The following is a 25,857-nucleotide window of genomic DNA, read 5'->3' on the forward strand; positions in this document are numbered from 1 at the left end:
ATTATACCGCAATTTCAGACAACTACATACCTAGTTCTGGGCGCCAAGGCTCTTCCTCCACATTCCCGTCATTGTGAAGTATCACGCGGTTCGGGACAGTCCGTTGAGATACCTTCATGTGCGATGACTGCATTACAGCCTATCCTATCCTACCCATACATGCGTGCGTCATGAATCGAAGGCTTCTATTCACTTTCGAATTCTACTCCTTTTCTTAAAGCTTCAAAATCCACGGGCCGCACCGGGCTGAAACGCGCGCACCCGCACCACGCCGGCTGCTGCCCGTTGGCTCTATACCAGCAAACAACTCTTAACATCAGGCAAATGGCCTAGCACTTATTTCTTCCCCTTCCCTTGAACCTTCCACTTCGAAGCCCTCGCAGCAGCACGACCAGTCTTCTTCTTACCACCACCCGCATTCGGCGCCTTATTCTTCTTGGCGCCCTTGAACTTGAGATCCTTAGGTTTTCCATCTGCCGCACTAGCACGCTTACCCTCGAGAATGAAACTCTCGGGGGACTTGTAGGCGCCCGGGACTCTGGGGCCGGTCGCCTCCGTGTTGGCGCCCGAGGCGTGATTCCTCCTTTGGTTGGCCTGGTATCTGTCCTGCTTGTTGAAAGTCTTCTTCTTGTCGGAGCCGATGACCTGTCTGGCAGTGAACTTGCCGAGGAGCTTCTCGGCGCGGCCGGCGATGGTCTTGGCTTCGGCGGAGATCTTGGGGGCGTAGTCGGATTTCTTGGAGCCAGGACCCTTCTTTCCGTTGTTGCCTTTCTTCATAGTTTCCGGAACGGCACCCTGCGCCTTGAGCTTCTTGGCTTCGATGGCACGCAGGGTCTTGTGAGGGGCCTTGCAGCGGCTGACGCGTAGCTCGCGGGGGAGCATGGGCGGGAATTTCTTGCCGTTGAGGAGGATGGCTGACTCGACGGCGTTTTCATCCTACGGAGGGGGGAACAGAGTTGTTAGTTGATAGTGGCCAAGTAAGAGATAGAGAGAGGAGGTGATAACTCACGCAGAACTGAACATAGGCGAAGCCCTTGCCGACACGGGTGACAGGGTCGCGGACCACACGAACGCTCTCAACTTTGCCGCCCTCTTTACCGAATACCCGCCAGAGACCTTCCTCGACGTCCATAGGCTGCTTTGTCCGCTTCTTCTTCTCGGTCACCTCCTTACCGTCTTCGTCTACCTTCACCTGCAATACTGTCTCGTCATCCACAAAACCAAGGTTGCCGACGAAGACGCAGCGCTTGTGGTCTACCGGGGCAGGATGGGCAACGCTGTCGACACGGATGTGGCGATCCAACACAATTGTGCCGTTGAGTTTCGAGCAGGCAAGACGAGCGGCCGCAGGGGTGCTGTAAACAACATAGGCGTTTGTCGATTTCGTAGTGGCCTCCATCACGGACTTCTTGATATAAGCGGCGCGCTTGGGAATAGCAGCGGTAGCGAAGGCAGTCGAGCGGAACCGTATCGACTCAACCTTTTGCGCAGGCTTCGCCTCCTTGTCCAGCACTGAAGCCAGGTGCTTCATCAAGGTCTTTTTGGCCGAACGAGAGGTGACGGCTTCAACGGCGACATTGCTGAGGAAGACGGTGCGGTTGGCCTTCTCAATCTCGTTCTGGGCAGCATCGGGCGCTAGCGATTCGTGAACGGGGACCTCATCCGCAGACTCGCTGTCGTCGTCGTCCTTCTTCTCGGCCTTGGCGGTATCCTTCTTTTCTCCGGATTGCTCGTCGGCCTTAAGACGCTTGCCAGCCGGCTCTTCATCGTCCTCCGCCAACTTCGACAGGTATTTGTGTTCGAGATTGTCGTGCTGGTCGGGTTGCTTGCGCTTCCGTTTCCGTCCATCTTCTTCCGGGACCTTTCCTTGTTTCACAACAGCTTCGAGGGTCTCGAGGGCTTCGTCTTCGCTGTCACTGTCGTCTACAGCCTCGTCGTCTTCGTCATCCTCTCCAATGCCGACCTCGGAATCGTATTCTTCGTCAAGCTCGCTCAGTTCCTCGTCATCGCCCTCGTCCTGAACTTCCTCCTCTTTCTTGGAAGGTACTGGCGCCTTCTTGGACTTTGTCGGTAGGGGCTCGGAGTATTTCGCAGCTGGGCGGGGCTTCGCTGGACCAACCTACACAAAATTAGCCATGAAAACTTCCAATTGCCTGTCTGGTCAGAGCGAGATGACTTACACTGGTAGCAAACAAAGCATCCAAGCTAGGATCAACCTTCTTCACCGGCGCAACGAGTCCTTTACTATAATAGTGGTGTCAGAATACTGGAAGAATGGCGTTAACTGTAGCGTAGGGTTGTTCGCACGTTTTACCCATTGTGAGTTTTCCGTCGTGTGTAAGCGCAAATGGATGGGAAAGTGGCACGATTCGCCAATCAAGTACTTGTGATTGACAGTTCTAAGAGCACGGAAAAACAACTGAAGTTCGACGACGAGGCGAAAGATGTGATTGGCTGTAAATGCTGTCAAAATCGAATTGCAAAGCTTCCACTTCTGATTTCTAGCAGGATGTTGTACAAGGCAAGACCAGTTTCTATGCAGGCAGGTTCAATGGTCCAGGGTCTCAAGGGTCGTCGTTTCTACCTTCCCCACTGCGCATCGTAAGGACGAGTCGACCGTGGAACATCGGATCTTGCATCCTCCCATAAAAAAAACTCGCTTATCAGTTGTTATCGAAACTGCCAAGACTCACCGCCTGCCATCGCCTTTGTGTGGTGCGCTGGGCTGTTGGAGACGGGCGGCGGCGGCAGGCAAGTGGGCAGGCAATGGAGCCCCCCAGAAACCTGCCGGTTGCCCATTTGTGTTGTGCTGGTGCGGTGCTGTGGGCGCTTGTCCAGCTTCCAGTCTAGGTCGTCAACCAGATACCTACTGCCCGCTCCTCACTCTCCCGATCTGTCTTCCTACTACTTTACCTACCCCGACCGCACGTTATCTCTCGACAATCGCGCCCTCGTACCGACAACAAAGCCATATCTCCGAGACATTTCATTGTGTGCGAACACACATTTTTCAACCTTCCAGCATAAACACACTTTACCCTGATCGTGGCGCCACAACTTCAGGTGCTGCTCTTGAGCTGCCCGTACAGTTCGGACGTCCAGTCCGCCGCCCACGACTAAATTCTACGTGGCCGTCCACTGCAACTTTCTACTGCTCAGCTGCTCAACCCAACATCGGCGCGTCGTTGCTTAGTTTCAATCTCGTCGGATTCTATGATCCGCGATGGCTACCGGTGACACCGCGCTGTCCTTGGCTCTCTCGAGCCCCCCTCCGCCTCTGCTCCAACACAGCCCTAGCGATGTGTCAAGCCCACTTAGTGACGTGGAAGACAAGCATGGAGATCCTGACGACATGGATTTGGACATGAACAGTAACCACTCTCAACATCGCGAGACATCGGTCCGAACTGACAATCGCGATGGCGTCGACTCGGACCTTGGCGCTGAGACTGACGATGAGAGCAAGCTGTCGGACGTGGATATTAATGACTCTGAGGCAGAGACAGAGAGGCTCTACGACACACCACCGAAAGATCGAGTATCGCGCGACATCGTGGACACCGCGGGTGAGCCTGGCACTCGACAATTCACCGACCGCCGCGATCGGACGTTCGAGCGCAGCCCTAGCAAGCTTCAGCAGCAAATCAAATCTGATTACGAACCGGAACACACTGCCAGCGGGCGAAACACTCCCTCAGAAGAAGCAGAAGTGGGTGACGAAGAGGCCTCGGAAGACCTGAGTGACGAAGAGCCTGAATTTGCTGCCGAACTACCACCTGCGCGATCTCCCGTGCTGGCGAAGAAAGTACAAATAGTTTCCGCCTCGCCTGAAAAGATCCTCACACTATCACCCCGACATGATATCCTAAAGCGGAAACGCTCCTCAGTCACCGAGCAACAAGATCTCAGCCAACCGTTCAAAAGGCGGACTGAGTCAAATACCTTTCCCGAAAAGCTCTCAGCCGATGACGTGCCTGTCGTCGACATTGAGGTCATTTCGACGAACCCCGAAAGCGGCAACCAGTCTGCCGAGGAAGATAATATTAATGAGCCGACCATTACGGCTGGCGCCGATAGCGCAACGAAGGATGAAACGGAGCCCACGGATGCGCTCGAAGAAGACGCGACAGACAGCCGAATCAAAAAAGGGAAACGCGGTGTCGCGAAGAAAAGGAAGAGCCCAACCCCTGACGAACCAGATGGTGATGAGGTTGAAGAGACAAATGCCGACGCTGCTGCTGAAGGAGACGCGGTTGCCGTCGAAGACTCCGCAGTGCAAGCTGAAGAGGACCAAATCGACGATGTCGACGAGGAGGCTGAAGCAGCCCACAGAAACGAAGAAGAGCGTATGTGAAACCATGTTCTTCCGTCCCCTTCTCTCTGCACATACTGACGGATCACTACAGTTGAGCGTAAGAAGTCTGCCTGGGAAGAGCTTGCAGCAATTGAGAAACAATTCAGCAGTTTCCGGGAGCGGTGAGTCTACCAGTCATCCTGTTTACATCCGGACTAAAGCTAACAGCTTCACAGCCTATATCAGGAACGTCTAGAGCAACTCAATCAGGAAGAAGCAATGCTTACCTGCGAAAACCCCACCCATCCCGAATATCTTGCGATGCTACAGTGTCTGAATGCTCGAAGAGAGGAGAGGATCAAGACTAGCACACTCGAGCTACAATTCAGAATGGCGATGCTTCAAAGGCGCGCGGTGGCAGAACGGGCACAGATCCTGTCGCAATACCACCAAGCCGTGCGCGAGTCACGCGAGAAGGTGCTCGAAGAGCTTGGTCAGGAATGGTACGATATACAACAAGAGCGCAGACGGTTTGCCAACGCTATACCCGACTATGGAATCCATTACCCCGCTGCCAAATCACAGAGTATTCGTAACGCTGTTGCCTACAACAAGGAAGTGTCGATTCTGTCGGGCTTTGCCAAACACGTTGGATTTCCTGCTGCGCCTCCAATACACGGCGCATCTGAGGATCAGGTGGAAAACGATCTCGAAGCTATAGCTGTGAGTGTTCAAGGTATCTCGATGCATACTGCCTATTCATATTGACCGCGGCTGTAGCGATCTCGCGAGCCTGTCCCCCGGCCTATACCGAACTACCCCCCCGCTTTCCACCCAGACTATGCGTCCGCCGGACTTCCGTTTGGGCGAACCCCCCTTGGCCCCGCCGGTGAACAGTTTATCGAGCAAACACCTTGGGCAAACCCGAATCACCCAGCCCATCAGATGCAGCGGCAACAATTACATCATGAGGCGCCTTTTGCAGAGCCTCCCTCTGGACCACGACACCACACACAACAACCTATGGCGCCATATACCACAAACGGGTTCGTGGCAGTCAACGGGGATGGGCCCCCAGTTCATCTGCACAAGGGGCATGCTTCGGGTGCTCACGAGCCAGTGAAAAGCGCCAAACTTGGGCCAGAGCAGATGAAGCGGGAGGGTGTTCCTCAGGCTTCATGAAACGCTTAGGAGGACTACCAGGAAGTCGGGCCAAAAGCACTGCAAGCAGACAGATTTGTTTATTTTCTTCAGGGCATTCCAAACACCTAAGTCGGGCATGAATGGTGTTTTACTCCGCTTTGTACTTGTTACGGCATTGAGCGACGGTGGGTAGGAGTTTATGGAGTTATAGATGATTTATTTCACAGTGGCATGTTCGGCAGGTTCATAGTTCGGAGTACGGGTGGGATGTCAGTTGGCTAACCAAGTCAACCAATGCGTATATGCCATTGCAGGGTAGCTGGGCAAGTTGTTTTACTGAGCGTTGGGTTTTTGGAGCTACTCACTCCTTGCCCGCTTTTACATATGAGCTATGGTCGGGATATGTATATATATATATACCTTTTAACGAAGAAGGTACCCATTTGGATACACCCAAATCACAAATACAACACGGCTGGAGGGTGAACTCCTGCGCGAGAGTCTCTGACTCCTTATACCATCCAAAGAGCTGTGTTCCGCCCCGCTCCATTCCCTGAACGCCATCATAATGTACACGGCCGGGGCTGCCTTGGTGGATGCCCGTACCGATCTATAGCAACCAACGCCACAGAGCTCATATTACATCTGCCTATTTCTTCTCAGGAACCTTGACGTCCTCGAACTCGTCCTGGCCGACAACGGTCAGGGTGTAGGCGTCTGGAAAGGAGGGACGATTCGTCAGCTCGTTATTTACTCGGTGGGCAGGACGGAAGCGGTAGGTATAGATCGCATGCTGTTGTCGTTCAGGTAGGGGTGTACAAAAGGTGAGGCAACGTACAGACGGCGAGAGTAAACGCGGTAATGCTGGTACCGAGAACAACGTTCTTGAAGAGGTACGGGCGACGCGCGCGAATCAGCGCCGCCGACTGGCGGTGGTTGCGCTCATAGTAACCGGAGTTGGGACGGCTGTTCAACTTTGCGATTAGTGCTGTTGTTGGCAGAAAATTGGCACTGTAGAACCGGACTCACCCGGACATGTTGCTATGAAATTGACCGATTTCCGAAGCAAAGCAATGGTGAGCAGCTCTAGCACCGGATGATGTCGTCTTCAAGACACTGCACTGCAGCAGACGGATCCAGGAAAAAGATGGGTGGGTCGGATGTTGCCGTGGGGTGTGCTTCCATCTAGTGTACGGTGCATTAGAACCAAAGCTTATCAACTCTCATCAACGAGTGCTGTGCCGACAGACAGCCCGCCAGAGGCGAAGCTGCCCGTAGCAAGCGGCAGGCAACCGAAGCCGCGGCAGGCATTATCACTGCATTGGGCTTGATGTACCTACATAATGAACCAAATTTGATCCGTGCGCCAACACCCTGCCCCTGTCAGTTCAAGACCATGACGGCGCGTCAGGAAGGTTTCTAGGAAGCTCCATTGGTCAAATCTACATGGATACAATATAAACTGCCACTGCACCATTCACCATTCACCATTCACCACACAACTACAACACAACCGGAACCAACACGAAGAGGCTCGCCTTGGAAATTCGCGACACCGATTATTGCTCAAGAAATTCGACGACGGCTCTCGAACTGATTACCAATTCTAACCGCTTCTGGTATTCATTGAGCGACACCGGCTAGGATACCTGCAACAATTGCAATTCTGGACGAACGCCGACTCAGCACAAGACAAGAACGAGACAATACGCAGCGGTTCCCACGTTGCGGAGGATGAGTGATATTGTCCTAAGCCCATTGGAATCAACAATCAGCAGGGTTGAAGGGCTGTCTCTGGATTAAGTCTTTGGTCGACGACAACGGGCGCAGCTAGAGAAGCTGTGTCGCCTGGGCTTGATCTATTGCGTTTCGCACCTGCGCACCCATCCAGCAAGCAGCCCCTTCGTAGACTCTTTTGACCTACATCACAATCACATACTTGCACCTACTTCGTTGTTACGTCCTGAGGTTGCGATCACACCAGCAACGATCTCTGTCCATATATTACACTCCCCTCGCTACACCCGGGTAGCGCGGTGTATATATTTGCCCATTGATCACCATGGCTTCCCCTGTAAAGACGCCCCCGATGAGCGAGCAAATACAACAGCTTAACGCTGCCCGCAAAATGGCTCTCGAAAACCCTGGCTTTTTCAAACAGATCATCCAGGGTATTCTGCCCCTCACGGCCCCGTCTGCTCCCGTCGAGCTGCGCAGATGGGCCGCCGATTTCATCGCAGAAGCGCTCGCTTGTCCAGCTTTGAGGACGCAAGACAAGGAGAACTTGACTCTGGCGATAGTAGATGCGCTACGGTCACTGGTGGAAGCTCCTGATCAGGACCCTCTAGTACTCAAGGCTGGTATCATGGCGGCGGCGAGTGCGTATCCAGTTATTGTGAGATGGATGTAAGTAATGCACCTACTAGGGTCGATGGCCTTGCCTTCTGCGCTGTGTGGTCTCGTATGTTGTGTGTCTGATGTCCATGCTACCCCGTGTTATGGTTCCCACTTGTCTCTTTTTCCTGCACTCCATCAGACACACATGTCCTCCGGGCACTGGCATGGCTTTGTCCGGGACGGTTCAACATATCTTTTCATGTCCCCCTGGGTACTAACCATTTTGACGCATAGTATTCTCAACACCTACCACCCCCCTGCTTGGGAGGCCATGTCAGCGATAAAGTCGAAGATATTGTCAATATGGGAGAATGCTCCCACGCCGGTCAAGCTATGCTGTATCAAGTTTGTTCAACGAGTTATCCTTGCTCAGACGGCATCAAACGGCACAGAACCGAAGGTTGATATAGTCTTCCTCGCCTTTTTGGGTAATTTACTAACAGCTAATGTCAGCATTCTGGCCTGGATGTCAACCTGGCTATGATTCCTCCTAATCACAAGTTCCTAGACCCCCGGCTTCTCGAGGCGGAAGCCATTGGCCTCCTTGACAGAATGCTCGGTGGTCTCCAGGATAACAGCAGGTGCGTAAGGGCTGCTTTTCCACGTCTATCACTAGCTAACCGCTGGTGCCCTTCTCGTGTACAGTGATGCTCTGATTGTAGATGCCACTCTCAACACTTTGTCCATTCTCATCCGCACTCGTCCTGCCACCTCCAGCCGTATCACAAATGCCGTCCTCAACTTCAACCCTCTGAAACTGGCCAACTCTCCCATGACCCCCAAGAATAAAGTTCTCGTCAAGTCAATGACAAAGACAACCCAGATGCTCTTGAAGCATCTGTTTGTGAGGTAAGAAATGTCCAGTTACCGCTCATGCTTCTCTTGCTAACTAGGGCAAGGGATTCTCATAACCCGATAGCACCGCGCCTCAATCAGCAATACGAAAGACTTCAGCGTTCCCGTTTGGAGATTTTTGATGAGGCGAACCGCAAGCGGGCTCTTCCTGAGCAGGCTGCTGCAGGTTATGGTGATGTGAAGAGGCAGAAGACTGAAGGAGTCGCACCGCAGCCTCCACTTCGCATTCAACCACTTGCACCAGGGCCACACACTCTGGCTGAAGTGTTCAGTCTCACTAACAATACAGGCTTGCAGGGCTTTGACGTGACCGTAGTACCTACCTCGTTAACTGCTAGAATCAATGTCAGGACGCTGGCGTCACTAGACCAAGGGCAACTTGATATGGCCATCAATGTAAGGCTCCAGCAGTTTCTTGATAGGGGCAACTATGCTAACACTGCCATAGGGAGTTCGTGACCGATTGATTGCTTTGTATGCTGCAGCACCTGCCGCAGCACCAGTCCCGGTACCGGTCTTAGGAACAGCGACAGCGCAACAAGCTTCGGTTAATGCCGAGACGGTTGCCTTGGGGGTTGAGGAAGATGACGACGCCTACGAACCCGACTTCTACGCTGCGGAGGATACTGAACAAATACTGAACAAGCTCGATAACGCGCCTCCGGAGGAATCACCTGAGCAGAACGCCAAGCCTGATTCTGCCTTAGCTCTCGGCCCGTTCAGGCTCCCGCCGCCGCCTGTTCTCAATCCGGATACTGCTGTCAAGGTCAGCCAGATCACTGCTATGCGCATATTTGGGCCTCTCTCAGGTCTCGAGGACCCGCTTGTTCGCAAACCCAAGGCCGGCCTCAACCGATTGGCCGCCAACTCCCATGATCGCGACTCATGGCTTACACTGATAACGCGCCTTGCAACCCGCAGCACCATAGGCCTAGGGGACGGTATCAAGAGCGAGGCTGACACTACCAGTAGCGCTCTTGGTCGCCCACAGATGAGCCTGGGCAACCTCATTCGCGAAATGCTTTTCAACTACATTCTCGAAGACTGGCGGCGCCGTATCGAGGTTGCCGTGGCATGGTGTTGCGAGGAGTGGTACAACGACCGACTAACAATTCTTAATAAACTCGATGGACCGCTGAATTACGAGCGGTGCGCGTTGCGTCTAATGGACGGCTTCCTCAGTTATATCACGGCTCAAGACAAGGTTCTCACCCGGTTCCTGTCGGAGATTCCCCAACTCAGCAAAGAGCTTCTCGGTCGCCTAAAGGGTCTTTGTAGCGATCCGACTACGGTGCAGCTCGCTATGACCAGTCTGCTTTATCTGGTGATGATGAAGCCACCAGCGAGGGAGCTAGCTCTGGACACGGTGTATGAGATTTGGGTTGAATGTAAGTTTTGCCTTTCTCAACGAATATTAAATGATTTGCTTGCTGACATGCTTGGTATATTAGACGAGGACGCGCGCCCTCTGGCAGAGAAATACCTTCACAGGTGGCGGCCCGGATTCGCCGAGACTCATGCTGCCGCCGACGGCGCCCCTGCTGGCAATGGTACTCAGGCAATGACTGCATGAACCTGATATCTGTGTCACATAATGTGTTATTATCAAGACGGGCGGTATTTATTGCCTTCAGAACATCCTGTATGGCACTGATATTGCTCGCGATGCTATTTAATGGACATAGAAACCTCGGTGGGGGAAAGTGAGTATGATATCGCTGCTTGTGCATCAGGTTACAAGGCCCACGAGCAGCGGCTATTCAAGAGGTGGCTATTGCTGTTATCAAAGGAGAAGGAGCGAGAAGAACTCTACAAACGGTGGGCTAAACATGTCCTTGAGAACAGCTGTGATACCATTTAGAGTAGATAGATTCGTCCAGGCATTGCCGCTGTTCTTGCGGCGGCAGCTCATTCGTTGGCACCCGGAACGCGAGGATGATGTCGGATGAGGTGACGAGAAGGTGGCTTACGTATGTGACCCTAACGCGCGAGATATGTGAAGTAAACGAATTGTCAAATATGTCGACATTACTTCCTTAGACCGAAAGCAACTACGTCACGGGTCACGGGCCAGCTTTCCCTCGGGCCCGATCCGGAACGAACAGCAGTCGGAATTGGGCCCGATCAGAGATTCGGTGAGAATCATATGATGTTATATTATATACATATATACCTACTGAGGTTCTGATCAAAAGAGGGTGTGATGAGGCGGCAGTTCCCGTCACTAATGGCCGAGTTAAGGCAGGTACGGCGGGCGTAACTCCCTTCGTGCAATACTATGGTTGAATCGAGGTTCCAGAACTGACCTCAAACTGAAGCACGCGTATATCACCAGAGCAATTGATGACGGCTCATTTCACTAGTGTAGGTTCACAGAGTCGAAGAAATTGTCCATTAAACAACCCGCTGTACAAAATCATCATAGCGTACTGCGAACTTGTTGGCTTTGGCCCCAGAGTGTACATACCAAGTATGTGTTGATACATACCAGTCCGGGGAGACGGAATGATGGGACCAGGATATCCCCGCCTTTATTTTGTAGCCCTTGCGGTCCAGGTGCCGTAACAATGGGGCTAGGCAGTGCCATCCCACCAAATCCACCTGTTTGTGTGTTCATCGCCTGTTCAACACAGAAAGCAGTCGCTGGAGAAAGCATCCAACCTCATTCAAATATTCTATCCCTGCTGTCTGTTGGTGGCTCTGATCAGCGGGTCCTGCTCACTCATCTTACTACCCTCTCTGCATTGCAGTAAACCCAGAAGCTGCAGTGGAACCCATTTTCTTCGTTTGACATTCACCCTTGAAGGCACAGCCTGCAATCTCAGTTGAGCTGGACGTCTAATTCGCAACGCCTTGAGATGTCTACGCTCAATCCAACGCAGGCTCAAGTAAACGGAGAAGTCTATGAATCTGGGGAATATATCTGATCGTATCGAAGTATCTTGAGGTGGTCACATCGAAGCAAAACTTCCCGTCCAAGTCGGACAAACGGCCCTGCAGAAGCAGTGCATTAGCAGCAACCACCCCCGGCCCGTTGTGTCACTCCTGCATTTCAGGGCACAACGCCGAAAAGTGCCCTGTCGACCCGCCTCCCCATGTGCGCCGTCAGGTCCGCATGATAGATCCACCGCACGTTTCCACCAACCTCGGGCACTGGCGGCCACTGACTGGGCATCCCCCCTGGCGAACCTGGCGTGCCTGGCTGTCAACGGGTCCAAGTGTCAACCGCTACCTTGCCTCTCTGCTTGTACCTGACATCCGAACAAGAAATGCGCACGCAATCGTCTTGTCAAGCGTCTTCCACATCCTTCCAACAACAAACTCGCCTTCTCCGTTTCATCAAGACGAGGCTGGTATGTATGTATGTCCCTCTTTTCTAGCTGATACCCGGACGGGATATCCGTACCCGAATGAGCACATTCATACATGTAGAGGTACCTCACCACAATGGACGGGAAGAATAAGACAGTGCTACCTTAGCCGCACCCGCGGGGACGGGAGTGCATGTCCAACTGAAGTTATCTGCTACGGTGCTTTACCTTCTCCTAGAACCTGTCTGCAGTGCGTGAGGTTCTCCATTGCGTTGTCTCTGTTGATCTTCTCTCCGTCATCGACTCAACAGGTTTCAAGCAATTTGAGGCTAACATTGACATTGACCAAGACTATTCCTGTCGAACCCGCCGTCACGATAGAAGCCGCGTAATTTCCGTCCCAAATACAGTCGATTCCACCTATACAAAGACTTTCGTTTGCACGCTCGGTGATTGACCGGGCTGCCGGTTCGCCCTGTTCGACCCTTGCGCACGCTTCCGAAGGCACAATCAACGCCGTTATGTCCCGGTCGTCTGTCAATGGAGCCAACGACAAATCACTACTTTCCGCACCAGCGTCACCCCGATCATCCACGGGAGCTCTTTCGCGAATGAATTCCACGATACGCGCCGTCTCCAGCTTCGACGACAGGATATCAGAGGACTCGAGTACCGATACGGTTCCTACTTCCAATACAGCTTCGCAAAACTCGACTCTTTCCAGCTCAGTAAACAGCTCTGTCAGCATGGGTTCCGCCTCCCAAGACCAATTGAAGGTACAGAAAGGAGAGAGCAAGACGCCTGCACCTACTGTAAAGCTGAGACCCAGTCCGTCGTTCAACAATCTATCAGAAAAGTCGGTATCTAGCTTGGATGTACCAAGGAGGCTAGGCACAAAATCAAGCTTCGAGCTCCCAAATCGAGACGGAAGCTTGAACGCGACAGCACCACCACAGAGTCCCATGTCAGACAACGGGGGATCCAGCATGCAGGAAACAATAAGCGCCACCGAGGCCAACCTTGCCGGGGGATGGGACTCGACAATCGGGAAAGCCGGGTTAGGCAAGACAGGGCGCGTCATCAACAAACTGGTGTCCGACAACGAGACGCTGAAGCGCGACATTCAAATCGAAAGGTTACGGGCCGAAGAGTCGAAAAACGCAGCGAAACTGTTGGAAGACAAACTCGAGCGCATGGTCGCAGATTATGAAAGCCGGTTACTAGAGGCTAACGTAACAAAGACACTCCTGGCGCGTAAGGAACGACAGGTAGCGAGCCTACAAGAGACTGTCGACCTGGAGCGGAAGCGGGCCATGGACGCAGGCGAGCGTGAGCGGACGTGGAAGGATGAGATGGAACGTGTGAAGGCCGATGCCAAGAAACAAGTCGACGAAGCAACCAACCTCGCAGCTCTTATGGAGGGCCGTTATAACGCCATCAGCAGCCATTGGAAGGAACAAGGGGAGGAAGTCAAGCGAACAGTGGCCAAGATGCGAACTGAGATCGCCAGTCTCCTAGAGGAGAGGAGGCGGGATGACGACCGGATAAATACGCTACGCGATTTATGTGACCAACAGGATGGAAACATACGCGAGTTGAGGAAACAGAAGGAGGACATAGCTGCGCAGTTTGAACGGTACAAGATTGCGCAGGACGAGTCGCTAAAGGACATCAAAGCCAAGGCAAGACAAAGGGAACTTGAACAGGAAAGGACACTTCAGGAAACCAAGGAGGTGTTGGATAAACTGAAGTGGGCACTCAGTGTCAAGGAGAAAATTGAGTGGGCTCAGTAGCCACAGGGTAGTCTACAGCGCGGTCGGCTTCTATGTTTTCACACGCAAAGCTTGAGCTTCCCTGAAGACGACGGTCAAATTGACGTCCCCTAATCCCATGGCTGAAATCAGCCTTTGAAGCTGTCTTGTTGCTTGCTATCAAGCTGGGAACCTGACGAGCGATCATCCCTTGCTCCTTATGGTCACAGCACACCTAGGAGCCCCCAGTGGTCTTAATCCATGAGAGTGAGACAGGTGTCCCGCTGCAGTACTTACAATATTAACACGAACTCAAGATATCAGATGAGACAGGCAGCCATGGAAAGATCTTTGTCTGGATACTGTACCCTATTCCGGTTGTCGACACTACATGTCTTCCGTCTACTTTCCACCTCCCTTTTCAAACATTATAATTATTGGGATTACGGAGTTAAAGGAGCTTAGGAACTCAGCAGGATCTCTTTTGGGGCCGATGGAATGGCGCATATACTGGCACTTAAGGAAAGATTGTATCATTACAAGGGAGGTGTGGAAACCCGTCATCTACTTCTTTACTTTTAGTTCTGTTTTCTTGCTACCTACTTGAGGTCATTTCCCTCCCAGGATGGACGCATTGAATTTGCCTTCCTGGTTTCCCTTTGGTCTTCGTTTCAACTTTTGGAGCCATCCTTCTGATTAGGTACATGAATCAATGATACACCGGAAGGGGCCAATTTGATTCTGGAAGCTGAGGGGATGGGTGCCTACCTTTGGCCCGAATGCGATACCTTTTTCCCCATCTTCAAATTGTCTGATTCCTGCGCTGGAAGGTTCGCATCACCCATGGATTCAATAATAGGTCGAAATGTTGTTGTCGAGTACCCCTGATTTTCCCGTCACGCCCACGGTACCTGCCCTCAACAGCTGTATCGCTCTTGCCATAGCAAACAAGTCATGTCCACTAGACAATCTTTCTCCCACCTTCCATCCAATGCTCTTTTGATTTCTGTCCGTTTGTTATAACTTCTGCACCGCTTTCCCCGCCATACCGAATCATTGATCTATCACCCACCCCTCATAAAGCCGGAATCCCAACATTTCTCAACCGCGAACACACTTTCACTCATCGAGTACGAGGCCAAGTTACTTCCACGCCTGACTTCTCTCCAGTCTTCAGACGCTAGGTGACCGTCAAGCCAGCCCCAAACATCATGGCTGCACCTTCTCCCCCTCCATTCAGAAATGGCAGTCCCAGCAAGCCGGTACCTAATGAGCTGAAGCAATACTACTTATGTTCCGCGTGGAAGTTCACGGACCGCGCAGTTGATTATCTGATTGCCAAACTGAGAGACGAGCAAGTCGTGAGTTACTACTTCCCAAACCCAGATGTACCCCAAACTTCACCAAGCTGACATCGAGATTCTTGATATTTAGCAAGATGCTGATTTCAGTTGGGAGTCCAAGTACGGATGGATCAAGACAATCTCTCCAGCCAGCAAGGAAACCGAGATACGAAAGTTTTGGCAAGAGCTTGTGACAGAGGTTGAACAAGACGCTTATGAACGTGCCGAGGACAACATCATTCAGTACAACTTCACGCTCAAGGTAAGCCAATTTCCAAGTCCCCAGGAGGCACAAAGTGCCACAGGCTGAATATTTTTCATAGCACGGGTTCAAGGACGAGATGATCGAGTACCCAGATGGTCTTTCCGAATCCAGCGATGGCGATGCCCGTAACCCTAGCATCAATGACTCCGAGGATATCGCAACGCGCAACACCTTTCCTCCACAGTTCAGTAACCGGTTCCCTAGCCTTGGGACCTGGACCAAGCTCGAGGGAGAGGACCCGTCTCTCACGATTCAACGCGTCTTCAACGAAGATGACCGACTCCAGCTTCAGCAAGATACCGGGGTTGAGATTTCGTACGATCTGGGAAAGGTTGTATACCTTGGTGCAGAAAGCCAAGACAAAATCAAGAAGGCCAAGGAGAAACTAGATATCCTGCTGGAGTCTATAGTAAGTCCTTCAGATACTCAATCAGTCCACTATGTTTCCAGTATTAACGTTTCCATAGACCGCCCCCGTACCTGATGTCCAATTTCTTCTCTACACCGAAGGCTACAAGGACCCGGTGCTCAACGACTCCAAGTTCGACATCCGATATCTCGCCAACATCGACCCCAAGCTCCCGTCTACAACTCTTTTGGATCCGATCTTATTTCCAGATTTACCCCAAGAGTATGCTCGCATGTACCACGTTGGAAGTTCTATTCGACTTTGTCCATACAACTCCGTACTACGCGCACACTCGTCTCTATTCGGCCCTGTGATTTTGACCAGAGAGCGGACGAAGAATGATATGTTGGTGCCGCGTCCTGTTCTCACAACTAAGTCGGAAAGGACCTTGATTGACATATCTACTGCCCCCATCGATGGACTAGCTGGCCCTATTCTCAACGAAAATGCGATTGACCAAAGACTGAACGTCAATGACTGGTTGAATGATATTCCCGAAGGCTTAAATTCAGTACCGACACAGGATACCCTTGCGTCGAGGCCTGCCACGCCTGGCTTAGCGGTTCTGGTGCCAACTATCTCTTGGGATATGCCCGCCCTTATCCCGACACAAGGCACCAAGTTATCAGACAAAGTTGAATCATCTAAAGCAGACATAGAGAGGAGCACCCTCAAGGGTGAATCTCTGAGTTTTGACCAAGAAAAGAAGCAGAAGAGTATTCAACAAGTCCTTCAAGCTGTGCCCAGATTTCTTGAAAACGGCCCATATCTGAGGGGGGAAGTCACCGTTTCGGCAGACTTTGGGCGTATACTCATTCCCGAGCTCGCAGCAAATGCTACAGCCTTCAACGGCAGGAACACCAGGAGTAATGGGTGGAAGAGGAGGGATCTGATGTTGACACTGCATCAAATCAAGCCTGGAACCGCAGGTCAGGAGTCTCTAGTTGCCGGCAATATTTGCTTCACGAAGATTCTGAGCACACACGGCTTAGACTTGGAGGGGTTGATCAATACCAAGGACGAGAGAACATCCAAGCGCCTGTGGCTAAAAGCTCCTTCAAGGTGCTGGACGGTGTATTCCTTTTCCTGTCGGTTGGCTGGCAAAACCCCTGACCAGTTTCTTGTGGAGATTACGGACTGTGGCAGCGACTCCTTCTCATACACGATTCGAGGGCTGACTGAGCCTGGATGTTCCCAGAAGTTGATTTATGTCAACGCAGTGTTACGCAACTAGGATTTGCGTATCACGCGGACCGTTCATTCGCCGTTGCTGGAAAATCGACATGGGAAGTTTGCCAAAGCGCTACTAGAGTCACTGAAAATCCTGTAAGTCATGAGTTCATCCGTCACAAACTTGACAACTTACTAACTTAGTTTCCAGGGAACGCAAGCCAGACGACAAGGGCAGCATCAATTTGAGTTTTAATGTCGATTCTCACTTCAAGACAGCAATCACATCTGTCCGCGTACTTTCCAAGTGGCGCCATCTGAGCCAGGATGGAGGAAGTGCTCTTGACATCACCGAGGTTGAACAACTAGAGCTCAACTACGCCCCTCCCGGAATGCCAACTTCCACAGGAGAAGCGCACTCGTGGGAGCCTCAGACTCATGGAAGAGTACACAAGGGGGCAAAACAACGTTGGTACGAAGCATCTGTCTCGTCTCTGAACCTTGAAAAGCTCCTAGCGAAGAACAAGTCATTGAAGACAGGAGAAAGAGCAGAATGGTCTCAATCTGACCTAAGGCAAAATGGTATCTTGGAAAGCCTCTGTTGCCCTGCCCTCGAGATGTTGAAGTATATGGATCAAGTTGGGGGAATGGAGAACAATCACCAGGAAGGGAAGCCTGGAACTGCTGTCAAGAGAGCTAATGAGCGCCCAAGGATTGTTCCAGGCTATGAAGCTTCCGGACAGGGACAATGGACGCAGCAAGGCAAAGCAGGTGGAGGATGGTAAGATGTGCCAAACGTCAAGCTTAGCATTGACATTGAGCTCCAACACCAACATCACAAGCGGAGATGAAATTTGGTTCACCAAGAAACCAGGAGTGGGAGCACGATGGTGGTGCTTTGAGGAACGTGCGGGTTACAGAAAGTTATTAGGTGCGAGGGTGTGGAAGAATTTGGAGACAGATTGGCCTTTATGCTTACCTCTAAGCTTTACAAACCATACTCTGGGTCTCATGTAAAGATAGTCACTGCATCATCTTGCAACAATTAATAACAAGTCTGATTCAACAGAGAGTCCAGTCCCCTTAAACAGAGATATGACACGACGTTGTTATTGGAGCAAGGATTCGTAGCGGGAGCGGATGTTCTCCGCCATAACCAGCGCCGTGACAGTCCTATAAGCGCTGATGGACTCGGCGCCGAACTTTGTGGACTCGCAAAACACGGTTTCGTTCATGGCGTTGAACTGTAGCTCGTAGCGCACGCGGTAGGAGAGCCCGCGAACATGTTGAATTGGACGGTCATGCACAAGGCAACGAGCGCGAGCTTCCAGTCGTAGATGAAGGAGATAGTTGATCAAAGCGCCGATGAGCGTGAACATGCCGATGATGACCACTATCAGGTTCAGTTCCAATAGCTCCATGGGGGACTTGATGTTGCTTTGGAGGCGGGCGGTCAGTTGGTTGACCGAGTTGCCATCTTTGTCGAAGAAGGACGTCTTCTGGCCCAAGGTGGACTCGAAACATTGGAATACTTTTCAGCAACTCAAGCCTCAGCACAGCAAGATGTCACCATACGAACGAAAGCAAAGGCTTTGGTCGCAACGAATCCAGCCCTCCCCTCAGCTTTTTTCTCCTTTTTCATCTTTTCTTTTATGCCCTTCCTTAATAATAAACGGCAGCGTGATAGCGATGACCAGCACGATAAAGAACATCGAAGACGTGATCGACAACAAGGACCAGCTGTACGTAGAAGCCACAATGACAGCGGCTATGATCATAGCCGTGTACTCCAAAAAAAAACGTGTCCATCTTCTCCGAGACACCGATCTGCAGTGTTGGCGGTCGAGATGTGATGGTGCTCGCGGCGGCCCCGGGACGGCATCAAGTCGAGCACGTCTGCGCAAAGAGCGAGCGATAACGGTTGAGTAGTGTAAGTGGTTGAAGGTCACCTGAGTCCCGGTGTCGCCGTTGAAGCTCCCGATCAGCTGGTCGAAAACGACGTTCATCAGCGCCATGGTGACGTCGATAATTAGACTAGGGGATAATCCCACCTGGTGGCGTAGGTGAAAACACGCAGATACCTAGTCCTTGAGTGTGGCTTCTCTCTCGGGCTGTTGCTACTTCTGAGCCGCAGCCACCACCTTGGGCGTGTTTGATGAGCACGAGGAGACCGTTTCGACGGCATCGGTGCGTCAATCGCGTCGTTTTCCCGGGTTCTGATGGGAGGTCCGAACCCATGGCAGTGATGTCTTGTCCCTAGAGGTATCCAGGACAAGACAAGACAGTGTAACTTCTGGTTTGCTTGAGGCGTAAACGTTGGGTGTGACATGCCAGTTGTAGCCAATCCATCTATAGTTTGATAGAAGTACCTCTGAAACCTCGCGTGAGAGGCAAATTGAACGGAGAAGACCGAGCGAACAATTCGAGCTATGGCGATATCTTTGTGTGTTCACTGTTCAGTGATGTCGTATAATGGCAATATGCGGAACACCGTGCAGTAAGAAGAACCAAGACAAACAACAAACAAAAGCCACCGCAGCCTAGGCTGGACTACTCGACGACGATGCAGACGAAACATGAAATTAAGGTTACGAACAGACGGTAAAACATAGAATAGGGGTTTGTCGAGGAGAGTGTGTGATTCGTCTGTCGAGGACGTTTGATGGTCATAGTCGAGGTGCGGAATGAAAACAAGATGATCTTGTGGCGTTTGTCAGTTGCAATGCATGGAAGGCTGTGAGGAAAAATTCTCTTTTTCCTTCCCAACAGTCTCGATCTCTAGATGGCCAAGCGTTCTTGATGTAACAGTCAAAGTTAGCAGATGGAATGATTGAGGATGCGGCAAATGGAAGTTGTTATAGGATCTGGTTGGTTCCTGTGAGCCGAAAAACAGCAATAGCTCTGGAGTCGTATTTACCAGTTCAATGCTCAGCTCGGCATCTTAAGCATCATCAACAATGCTAGAAGGAAAAGCCCGTACAATGTGCTTTTTTTTTTCCGTTTCGCCTGGCATGATACTTCATCATTCTTGCTCTTGAAGAAGAGCTGGTGTGTTGATTCTGGTAATTCATTATTTCAGCCAGTATCCCATTATGCCATTCTAATACGCGGTAAATTTCAGTTATTACTGACGGTCAGCTGCTCGTGCACTTACTGTGTACCCGTGTGCCTCCAGCACTTCAAGTTGACTATCAACAACACTTGAGGCACGTCCAAAACAGATGCCAGATCTCTAAACCCTTTTCTTCTTCTCCTTCAAGGTACATCGGCCTATTACTTCTCATATGAAAGCCTCATCTTCTGGAAACCAAGGGAGATAGTTTTGATAACACGCCGCTTGTCTTTCCATTATGCTCCAATCATTGTTCTCTAGTCCAGACTTAATTTAAGAGTGCGGAGAGATGGAAACCCAGGCTCGTCCATAACAAAATTGATGAGACCTCTAGCCGTAACCTTGGGGGGCGATCAACCAACGGGGCAAGTGAAACAGTCCAATGTCACTCGTTGTGATCAAGAAAGGCGGTTTAGAACCTTGATGAAGATCACGATGTCTCAAAAACACATTTGAAAAAGTAGGTCCCTTAGGGATATGTTTATCAAGGAGTTGCCTAGAAGTTAAGTTTCAAAGGTGTGATGAAGACGCTTGGATGCGTAGTAAGTGTATACCCAAGGTCTGATGTACTGACTGTAACGTGTTTGGTTTATTCTTATGACCATTCGGTAAAGGTTTCAACAATTTTGTCAGGGACGATCCAGTGTCGCTCCGGACTCCCTGCTCAACCCGCAAATCGAAGCTTTGGCATGAGACACCATCGGCGTGCTCGTGAGGGGAAATGGTGATAGCTGGTTGAGCGTATGCGTATGGTTACATATGCCGGCTGAAGTTGAGTCAAGATAAATAGGATGGTCGACATCTATAGCACAGCTCGGCCACAACGAGGTGGCCTCACACCTTGCTCCTGAGTCAGGTCTCATCCATTTGTGTTCTAAAGACCTTGAGAACCACATTTGCCGGTAGGTGGCTGGCTGTTGTTCATATATCGCGTCTGATAAAGCGAACCCTTCAATATCGATGAAGCCTCCATTGCATCTGCTTTTGTGCACCAATCGCGACCAAACCTGATGATGCCTAGCTTATCGAACAGTTCGAGCTTTCTATCCCGTCGTCTAGCAATTTTTGGTTTTCAAGCTCACCAGGTAACATTGAAGCGGAGAGGGCATGGGACCGTGGCTTTTCTTCCGGAGTTTCAGATAACGACAACCCGACCGGAGTACATACTGAATCGTAGTGCGGGCCGAGTGGAACTAGCACACCGCACAATGGATCCATGATCGCTCTGACAATTGAACTCTTGCCCTAACCTTCTTGGGACTGTGGATTCCTTGGGCGCTAGAGGGAGGTTTAGGTGAGCTATGAAGGCCAAACAAAAGCTGAAGAGGGCCTGGAGAGGAAAACAAATGTCAATGCATGAGCGGAATCACCGATACACGACTGCCAGAGGCATGTCCACTGGGGGCTCTCGGGTGACGCTGTTGAAGAATGTCTGGTGTAACCGTGATGGTCTCCCAATACTCGACACAGCCGTCAGCGGTAGAACACGGGCATCTGGCCAGGACAGCACAGGATCATCTAGCAAGGCACGGGAACCTAACTCTGGTTCCCGGCTTTCGGCCATCATCCATCCTTCTGACTTCTGACCTAGTCTCACGAAGCTCGATGCTTCTCTGTTACTCGAGCCAGGGGACAGCGTCGATAGTGGCCGAAAGAGGATCAAGGGCACACAAGAGGACAAATCGTTTGCGTCGGGTCCCTGAGCCCGGCTGCCGGCTGCAAGGTCAGCTTCCCAAGCGGTGGAGTGGTGCTAGCCAAAAAAGCATCGCGAATCTCGACGCTATTCCGTGTTGGTGACTAGCTGGGGGCCTGAAGCTGCACAACAGGTGCAAGATGTGCGGGATGCTCAGGGGTAAAAAGTGCAACCCTCGTCCGTCCAACCTCCACCGAGATAGCCGTCTCCGCCATCATGTCTAGAGCTCGCAGCGCCGCTCAGTGGCCTCGAATCATGATAGCCTCGGACCTGCAGCGTGCATGTGCCCTGCTGCTGTGCCTGTGCCTGTGTGCTTTGCGTGTGCAGTGAGCCGGGAGGGTGAGTGTGTGGGTGAGAGAGATGCGGTGATCACCTCAGTTAACACGCACGAACCCGACCTGTTCCTCCGTCCGCCGTCCTCGTGTTTTCCAGCTTCCACTTCTAGATCAAATCATCCAATCTCGTGCGCCGTTGCCGACACTGTGTGGTGTCTCTGGTTCCACCGTTGGAGAGCCCAGATGCGTGTCTCTCATCGAAATTCTGGGGTCCCCAAAATCACCCAAATGACCGCCCGCACCGCTGGGTGTCCTGGGAGTCCAGGCGAACTTCCGGGTGCTTCGCATATGATTTTTCTGGCTGCTATTTTGGACGGTTCCGTGATTGTTCCGTGCAGGACGCCAGTACGACGGGGGCCTGAGGGCTTCCAGGGGCATCGCCCGGAGCCCCCATCCACGCACGCACTCGCCTGTTCAACGCTAGAGGTAGCTCCTACCTTGGGAACCCTGACGGGCAAGCAAGGTTCCACACCTCATGTTCGAGCGAGAGCATCCACTTTGGGCCCAAGGTGTGGATCCCCTTTCCACCTCAATGGGTGCTGCCGGGTGTCAGTGAAGTGATAATAAAGTGGCAGGAACACAAACACGCCGAAAACCACGCCCATTGTTTGGCGAGCTGCAGCAGCTGCAGTCCGACAAGCCGGCAACCCAATTGTGAGCGGCAGTGGAAAGAAAACAAAAGCAACCTGGGCGGAAATCCATGCCAGAGGGACGGTACGCCCTGGTCGTCTACTAGTGTCGCGTAAGAATGCCGCCAGCGCGATCAAGGGATAGCGTCTCACTGCGTCCCCACCCGACTTCCCAAACGGGACCCCTGGCAAACCACCAGAAAATCTCTCGTCACCCGGCCCGGGTACGCCCCACCACCAGTGCAACCGATGTGAGCCCGGCCCAGGTTACGCTCCCATGCTTCCATAACCTTTCCCAAATCCAATATACCGTCCCTGGGGTCCCATCCATTCCGTCTTTCATCCCACCTCCGTCACCTCTCTCCTTGCTCTTCAGTCTCAAAAAACAGACATCTCGTCCTGGCATCACCCTCTTGTCTCCTTCCTTTCGACAGACCGTGTGCCGTCCATTCGTTTTCAACCCACACAGCAACCACAGAACAAGCGGTTGCCCAATCAACAGACACCTTACCGTCGAAATTAGAGCTATCACCAACTTACAAACAACAAGACTACACTCATTGGTCATCGTCGAACACCAAAAAAACATCGCCTCGCACTTTTGCTCGACTTACATAGCTGTTGCTCGGGATTCTTGGTGAACGACACGTCGATTTCAAACTCTCCATCGGTCTCAGCAGCATATCAACGTGCAGTGATAAGGGCCAAACAACCAAACAAGCACCGACCATCTCTCCCACTGTTACCGAACGGGACTCAACAGGCCTCTCCCGGCTTGCCACAGGAATTGGCTGTGCTTTCCCACAGATAAGACTACGGATCTTCCATTGTCCCTCCGCATTATCTCAGGCATCTTCCTTGCCCCCCGCAGTCAAGCTCTTGTCTCTATCAACACTTGTTCCGCCGCCATCGGAGATAGGATTCTTCGCTCTCCGCAGCTGGCTGGAGTGAAATCTTGAAGGTTCCGTTATCTGCAAGTTTTTCCGCATCGGAGGACAATTATCGACGACACTCGGCTGTCATTTGGAAGGAATAGTGTCTCAAGTGATCAAAGGCCGGTCGGCAACGCAAAAAATGGCTGGATTAATTCCTCTTATGCTTGGGTCGAGCAAGCGGACAAGTCTTGCGCCAACACAACAGCAACAGCAACAACCACAACAACATCGCCGACATACTTCGGAACGAACATTCAGGACTAACACAGACCCTACATTTGCTTTCGCAAAGCAAAGCGTACCCAAGCGACAGTCACTCCCTGTACCCGCCCGCCCCTCTGCCTCTTCTTCTACACCCGCTCCTGCATCTCCAGCTCTTCCAGTCACTCCTGCACTACCACAAAACCGCAGCGAATGGAAGCGAGCAGTCGTTGAGATCAAGAAACTACACATCGGCAAGAGGTACAGGGCATGTTCGGCGCGCTGTATTGAACTCCTAGACAAAATCAAGGACAAGGAAGATGTGCGCGTCGAGCCGCTTTACTTGATCTACCTCCACTTCTACGCGGCTACCTGTATGGAAATTTGCGCCCGACCTCTACCCACGGCCTCCATGTTCCGCACTACCCTCCTCCAGCAGGCTCGCACACATTTCGAACAAGCTGCTTCACTCATTGGTGCTGCTGAGAACTCCGTTCTCAAGCAAGCATGGCGCAGTTCCGGCACCTTCTCATCTTCTGGATCTAGCTGCCACTCTCCCACCAGCTCCATCAGCTCATCCATCGATTCGCGGTCATGGACCCCAGAAACCCGCATGTCATCACCAACGAGTTCCGTTTTCTCTCAGGAAGATCTGGCAAACAACACAACAGAGTCGGCCAACCCCATGAAGCGTGTCAAGAAGGTATCATTCTCCGTTCCCCATGAGGAATTTGCCTTTGGTTTCTCTGAGCCAATGGTCCGCCCCGATTCACCGACTTTGGGTATGGATATTGGCTTTTTCCCGGCTACAGTTCCCAAAGTACCAGCGTCGCAGTACCAGGAGGTCGAGCTTCCCCTCCCGATCAACATGGACAGCCAACAGTTCGAGAACTGCGAGGAAGATGATGACACTCTCAACATCACAAAATCCATCGATCGTTTCCGCGATCAGCTGCATGAGCTCCGCGAACAGCTTGAGAGGCATTCGGCCAATCTAGACTACCAGCTCGAAGCCATGGCGACAGAGCCCCCCAAATCGCCCACAGGGGTGAATGGTGTAGGAAAAGAGGAGCTTCGCGCTCTCGACAGGCAGGCTCGCATTGAGCGGCTGCGCAGGGATGGTTGGCAACGCAAGCGATTCGATACCCAACGGTACGAGGAGCTCTGCGAAACTGTCTTGGCGGAGCTAACCCCCGCCTAAAATGAAATTTGATGATCGCCGTCCGGCATTTCATTCAAAGTCCATTTCATCGTCTCACACATCATCAAAATGGCCAGGGCACGAAAAGACTTCATGCATGACAGTTTAAATGAACATTATTTCCTCTATTCACCCAACATCTCATCATCACCAGGGATCATGACGGGGATCAGAAAACCCCCCACAAACTGGCGATCATCCCACTTAGACACAAGTCACCTTGTTCTATATTGTACCAAATTTGTGCAATTTGATTGCAAAGAAAGTTAGACCGGGATTATATTTCATCATCATCTTTGTCATTATATCTGGGGGATCGGCGGAGTCAATCTTGGTTTTACATTATAACACATGGCGGCGGAGTTCACTCAACGTTTTTTGGAATTTCATATTCTCTGTATCTATCAGTGTTTATCCATCCTTTTTCTAATCATTGGGCGGGCGGGCAATGGGACTTGGCTTGGTTGGGAAAGGATATAAACGGGCGAGGTGACGATGTGGGGGAGGGAATGCACTTGTTGCAGTTTTTTGGCTTGACATATATACAATATCCCTTTGTGCTTTTGCACATTTAGGGATCAAATAACAAGATCAATTTGATCATTGCTATCACCTTGGCATTCCAATTCATTGATATCACGTTGTCGCACACATAGCATGTAGCACATATCAGCCTTCAAATACCAGTGTCGTGAAGAAGTTATAGGAGACATCCAAAACGCGCACGCATGCACAAGTCGCGTCTGAAAACAACTTCAAGTCCAGGGCGGGAGAAAAGAAAAGAAAATGAAGAGGCAGACACTAGCTTTGGGC

The 25,857-nt window shown here is 51.6% G+C and overlaps 9 protein-coding genes across 9 annotated transcripts; 5 read left to right on the plus strand and 4 right to left on the minus strand.

Annotated features, from left to right (window-relative positions):
* Positions 1–121: 121 nt before the first annotated feature.
* Positions 122–2,354, minus strand: NEUTE1DRAFT_90763 (nucleolar protein 12; the record flags this gene model as incomplete). The annotated part of the gene is made up of 4 exons (XM_009857799.1): positions 122–936; positions 1,010–2,119; positions 2,181–2,244; positions 2,308–2,354. The coding sequence occupies 4 exons, from the start codon at positions 2,316–2,318 to the stop codon at positions 337–339; spliced, it is 1,785 nt and encodes a 594-aa protein (XP_009856101.1).
* Positions 2,355–3,223: 869 nt separating this feature from the next.
* NEUTE1DRAFT_90766 (uncharacterized protein) lies at positions 3,224–5,478 on the plus strand (the record flags this gene model as incomplete). Its single annotated transcript, XM_009857800.1, has 4 exons — positions 3,224–4,346; positions 4,407–4,476; positions 4,531–5,017; positions 5,075–5,478. The coding sequence occupies 4 exons, from the start codon at positions 3,224–3,226 to the stop codon at positions 5,474–5,476; spliced, it is 2,082 nt and encodes a 693-aa protein (XP_009856102.1).
* NEUTE1DRAFT_72075 (uncharacterized protein) lies at positions 5,474–6,625 on the minus strand (the record flags this gene model as incomplete). The annotated part of the gene is made up of 3 exons (XM_009857801.1): positions 5,474–6,154; positions 6,276–6,403; positions 6,467–6,625. The coding sequence occupies 3 exons, from the start codon at positions 6,472–6,474 to the stop codon at positions 6,087–6,089; spliced, it is 204 nt and encodes a 67-aa protein (XP_009856103.1).
* Positions 6,626–7,518: 893 nt separating this feature from the next.
* Positions 7,519–10,262, plus strand: NEUTE1DRAFT_125957 (uncharacterized protein; the record flags this gene model as incomplete). Its single annotated transcript, XM_009857802.1, has 7 exons — positions 7,519–7,843; positions 8,069–8,234; positions 8,288–8,415; positions 8,480–8,683; positions 8,734–9,085; positions 9,138–10,077; positions 10,141–10,262. 7 exons carry the CDS (start codon positions 7,527–7,529, stop codon positions 10,260–10,262), a joined length of 2,229 nt encoding a protein of 742 aa, XP_009856104.1.
* Positions 10,263–12,359: 2,097 nt separating this feature from the next.
* On the plus strand, positions 12,360–13,857 carry NEUTE1DRAFT_149994 (uncharacterized protein; the record flags this gene model as incomplete). Its single annotated transcript, XM_009857803.1, has 1 exon — positions 12,360–13,857. The coding sequence occupies one exon, from the start codon at positions 12,522–12,524 to the stop codon at positions 13,791–13,793; it is 1,272 nt and encodes a 423-aa protein (XP_009856105.1).
* A 1,105-nt stretch (positions 13,858–14,962) lies between these two features.
* Positions 14,963–17,002, plus strand: NEUTE1DRAFT_55298 (uncharacterized protein; the record flags this gene model as incomplete). The annotated part of the gene is made up of 4 exons (XM_009857804.1): positions 14,963–15,112; positions 15,186–15,356; positions 15,418–15,768; positions 15,827–17,002. 4 exons carry the CDS (start codon positions 14,963–14,965, stop codon positions 17,000–17,002), a joined length of 1,848 nt encoding a protein of 615 aa, XP_009856106.1.
* A 1,045-nt stretch (positions 17,003–18,047) lies between these two features.
* Positions 18,048–18,953, minus strand: NEUTE1DRAFT_142350 (uncharacterized protein; the record flags this gene model as incomplete). The annotated part of the gene is made up of 2 exons (XM_009857805.1): positions 18,048–18,452; positions 18,888–18,953. The coding sequence occupies 2 exons, from the start codon at positions 18,951–18,953 to the stop codon at positions 18,048–18,050; spliced, it is 471 nt and encodes a 156-aa protein (XP_009856107.1).
* A 1,971-nt stretch (positions 18,954–20,924) lies between these two features.
* On the minus strand, positions 20,925–22,472 carry NEUTE1DRAFT_105452 (uncharacterized protein; the record flags this gene model as incomplete). Its single annotated transcript, XM_009857806.1, has 6 exons — positions 20,925–21,067; positions 21,133–21,295; positions 21,468–21,663; positions 22,133–22,184; positions 22,225–22,348; positions 22,428–22,472. 6 exons carry the CDS (start codon positions 22,470–22,472, stop codon positions 20,925–20,927), a joined length of 723 nt encoding a protein of 240 aa, XP_009856108.1.
* Positions 22,473–23,728: 1,256 nt separating this feature from the next.
* NEUTE1DRAFT_125959 (uncharacterized protein) lies at positions 23,729–25,146 on the plus strand (the record flags this gene model as incomplete). Its single annotated transcript, XM_009857807.1, has 1 exon — positions 23,729–25,146. One exon carries the CDS (start codon positions 23,782–23,784, stop codon positions 25,042–25,044), a length of 1,263 nt encoding a protein of 420 aa, XP_009856109.1.
* Positions 25,147–25,857: the final 711 nt, after the last annotated feature.

Source organism: Neurospora tetrasperma, assembly GCF_000213175.1.
Source record: "Neurospora tetrasperma FGSC 2508 unplaced genomic scaffold NEUTE1scaffold_81, whole genome shotgun sequence".
NCBI lineage: Eukaryota > Fungi > Ascomycota > Sordariomycetes > Sordariales > Sordariaceae > Neurospora > Neurospora tetrasperma.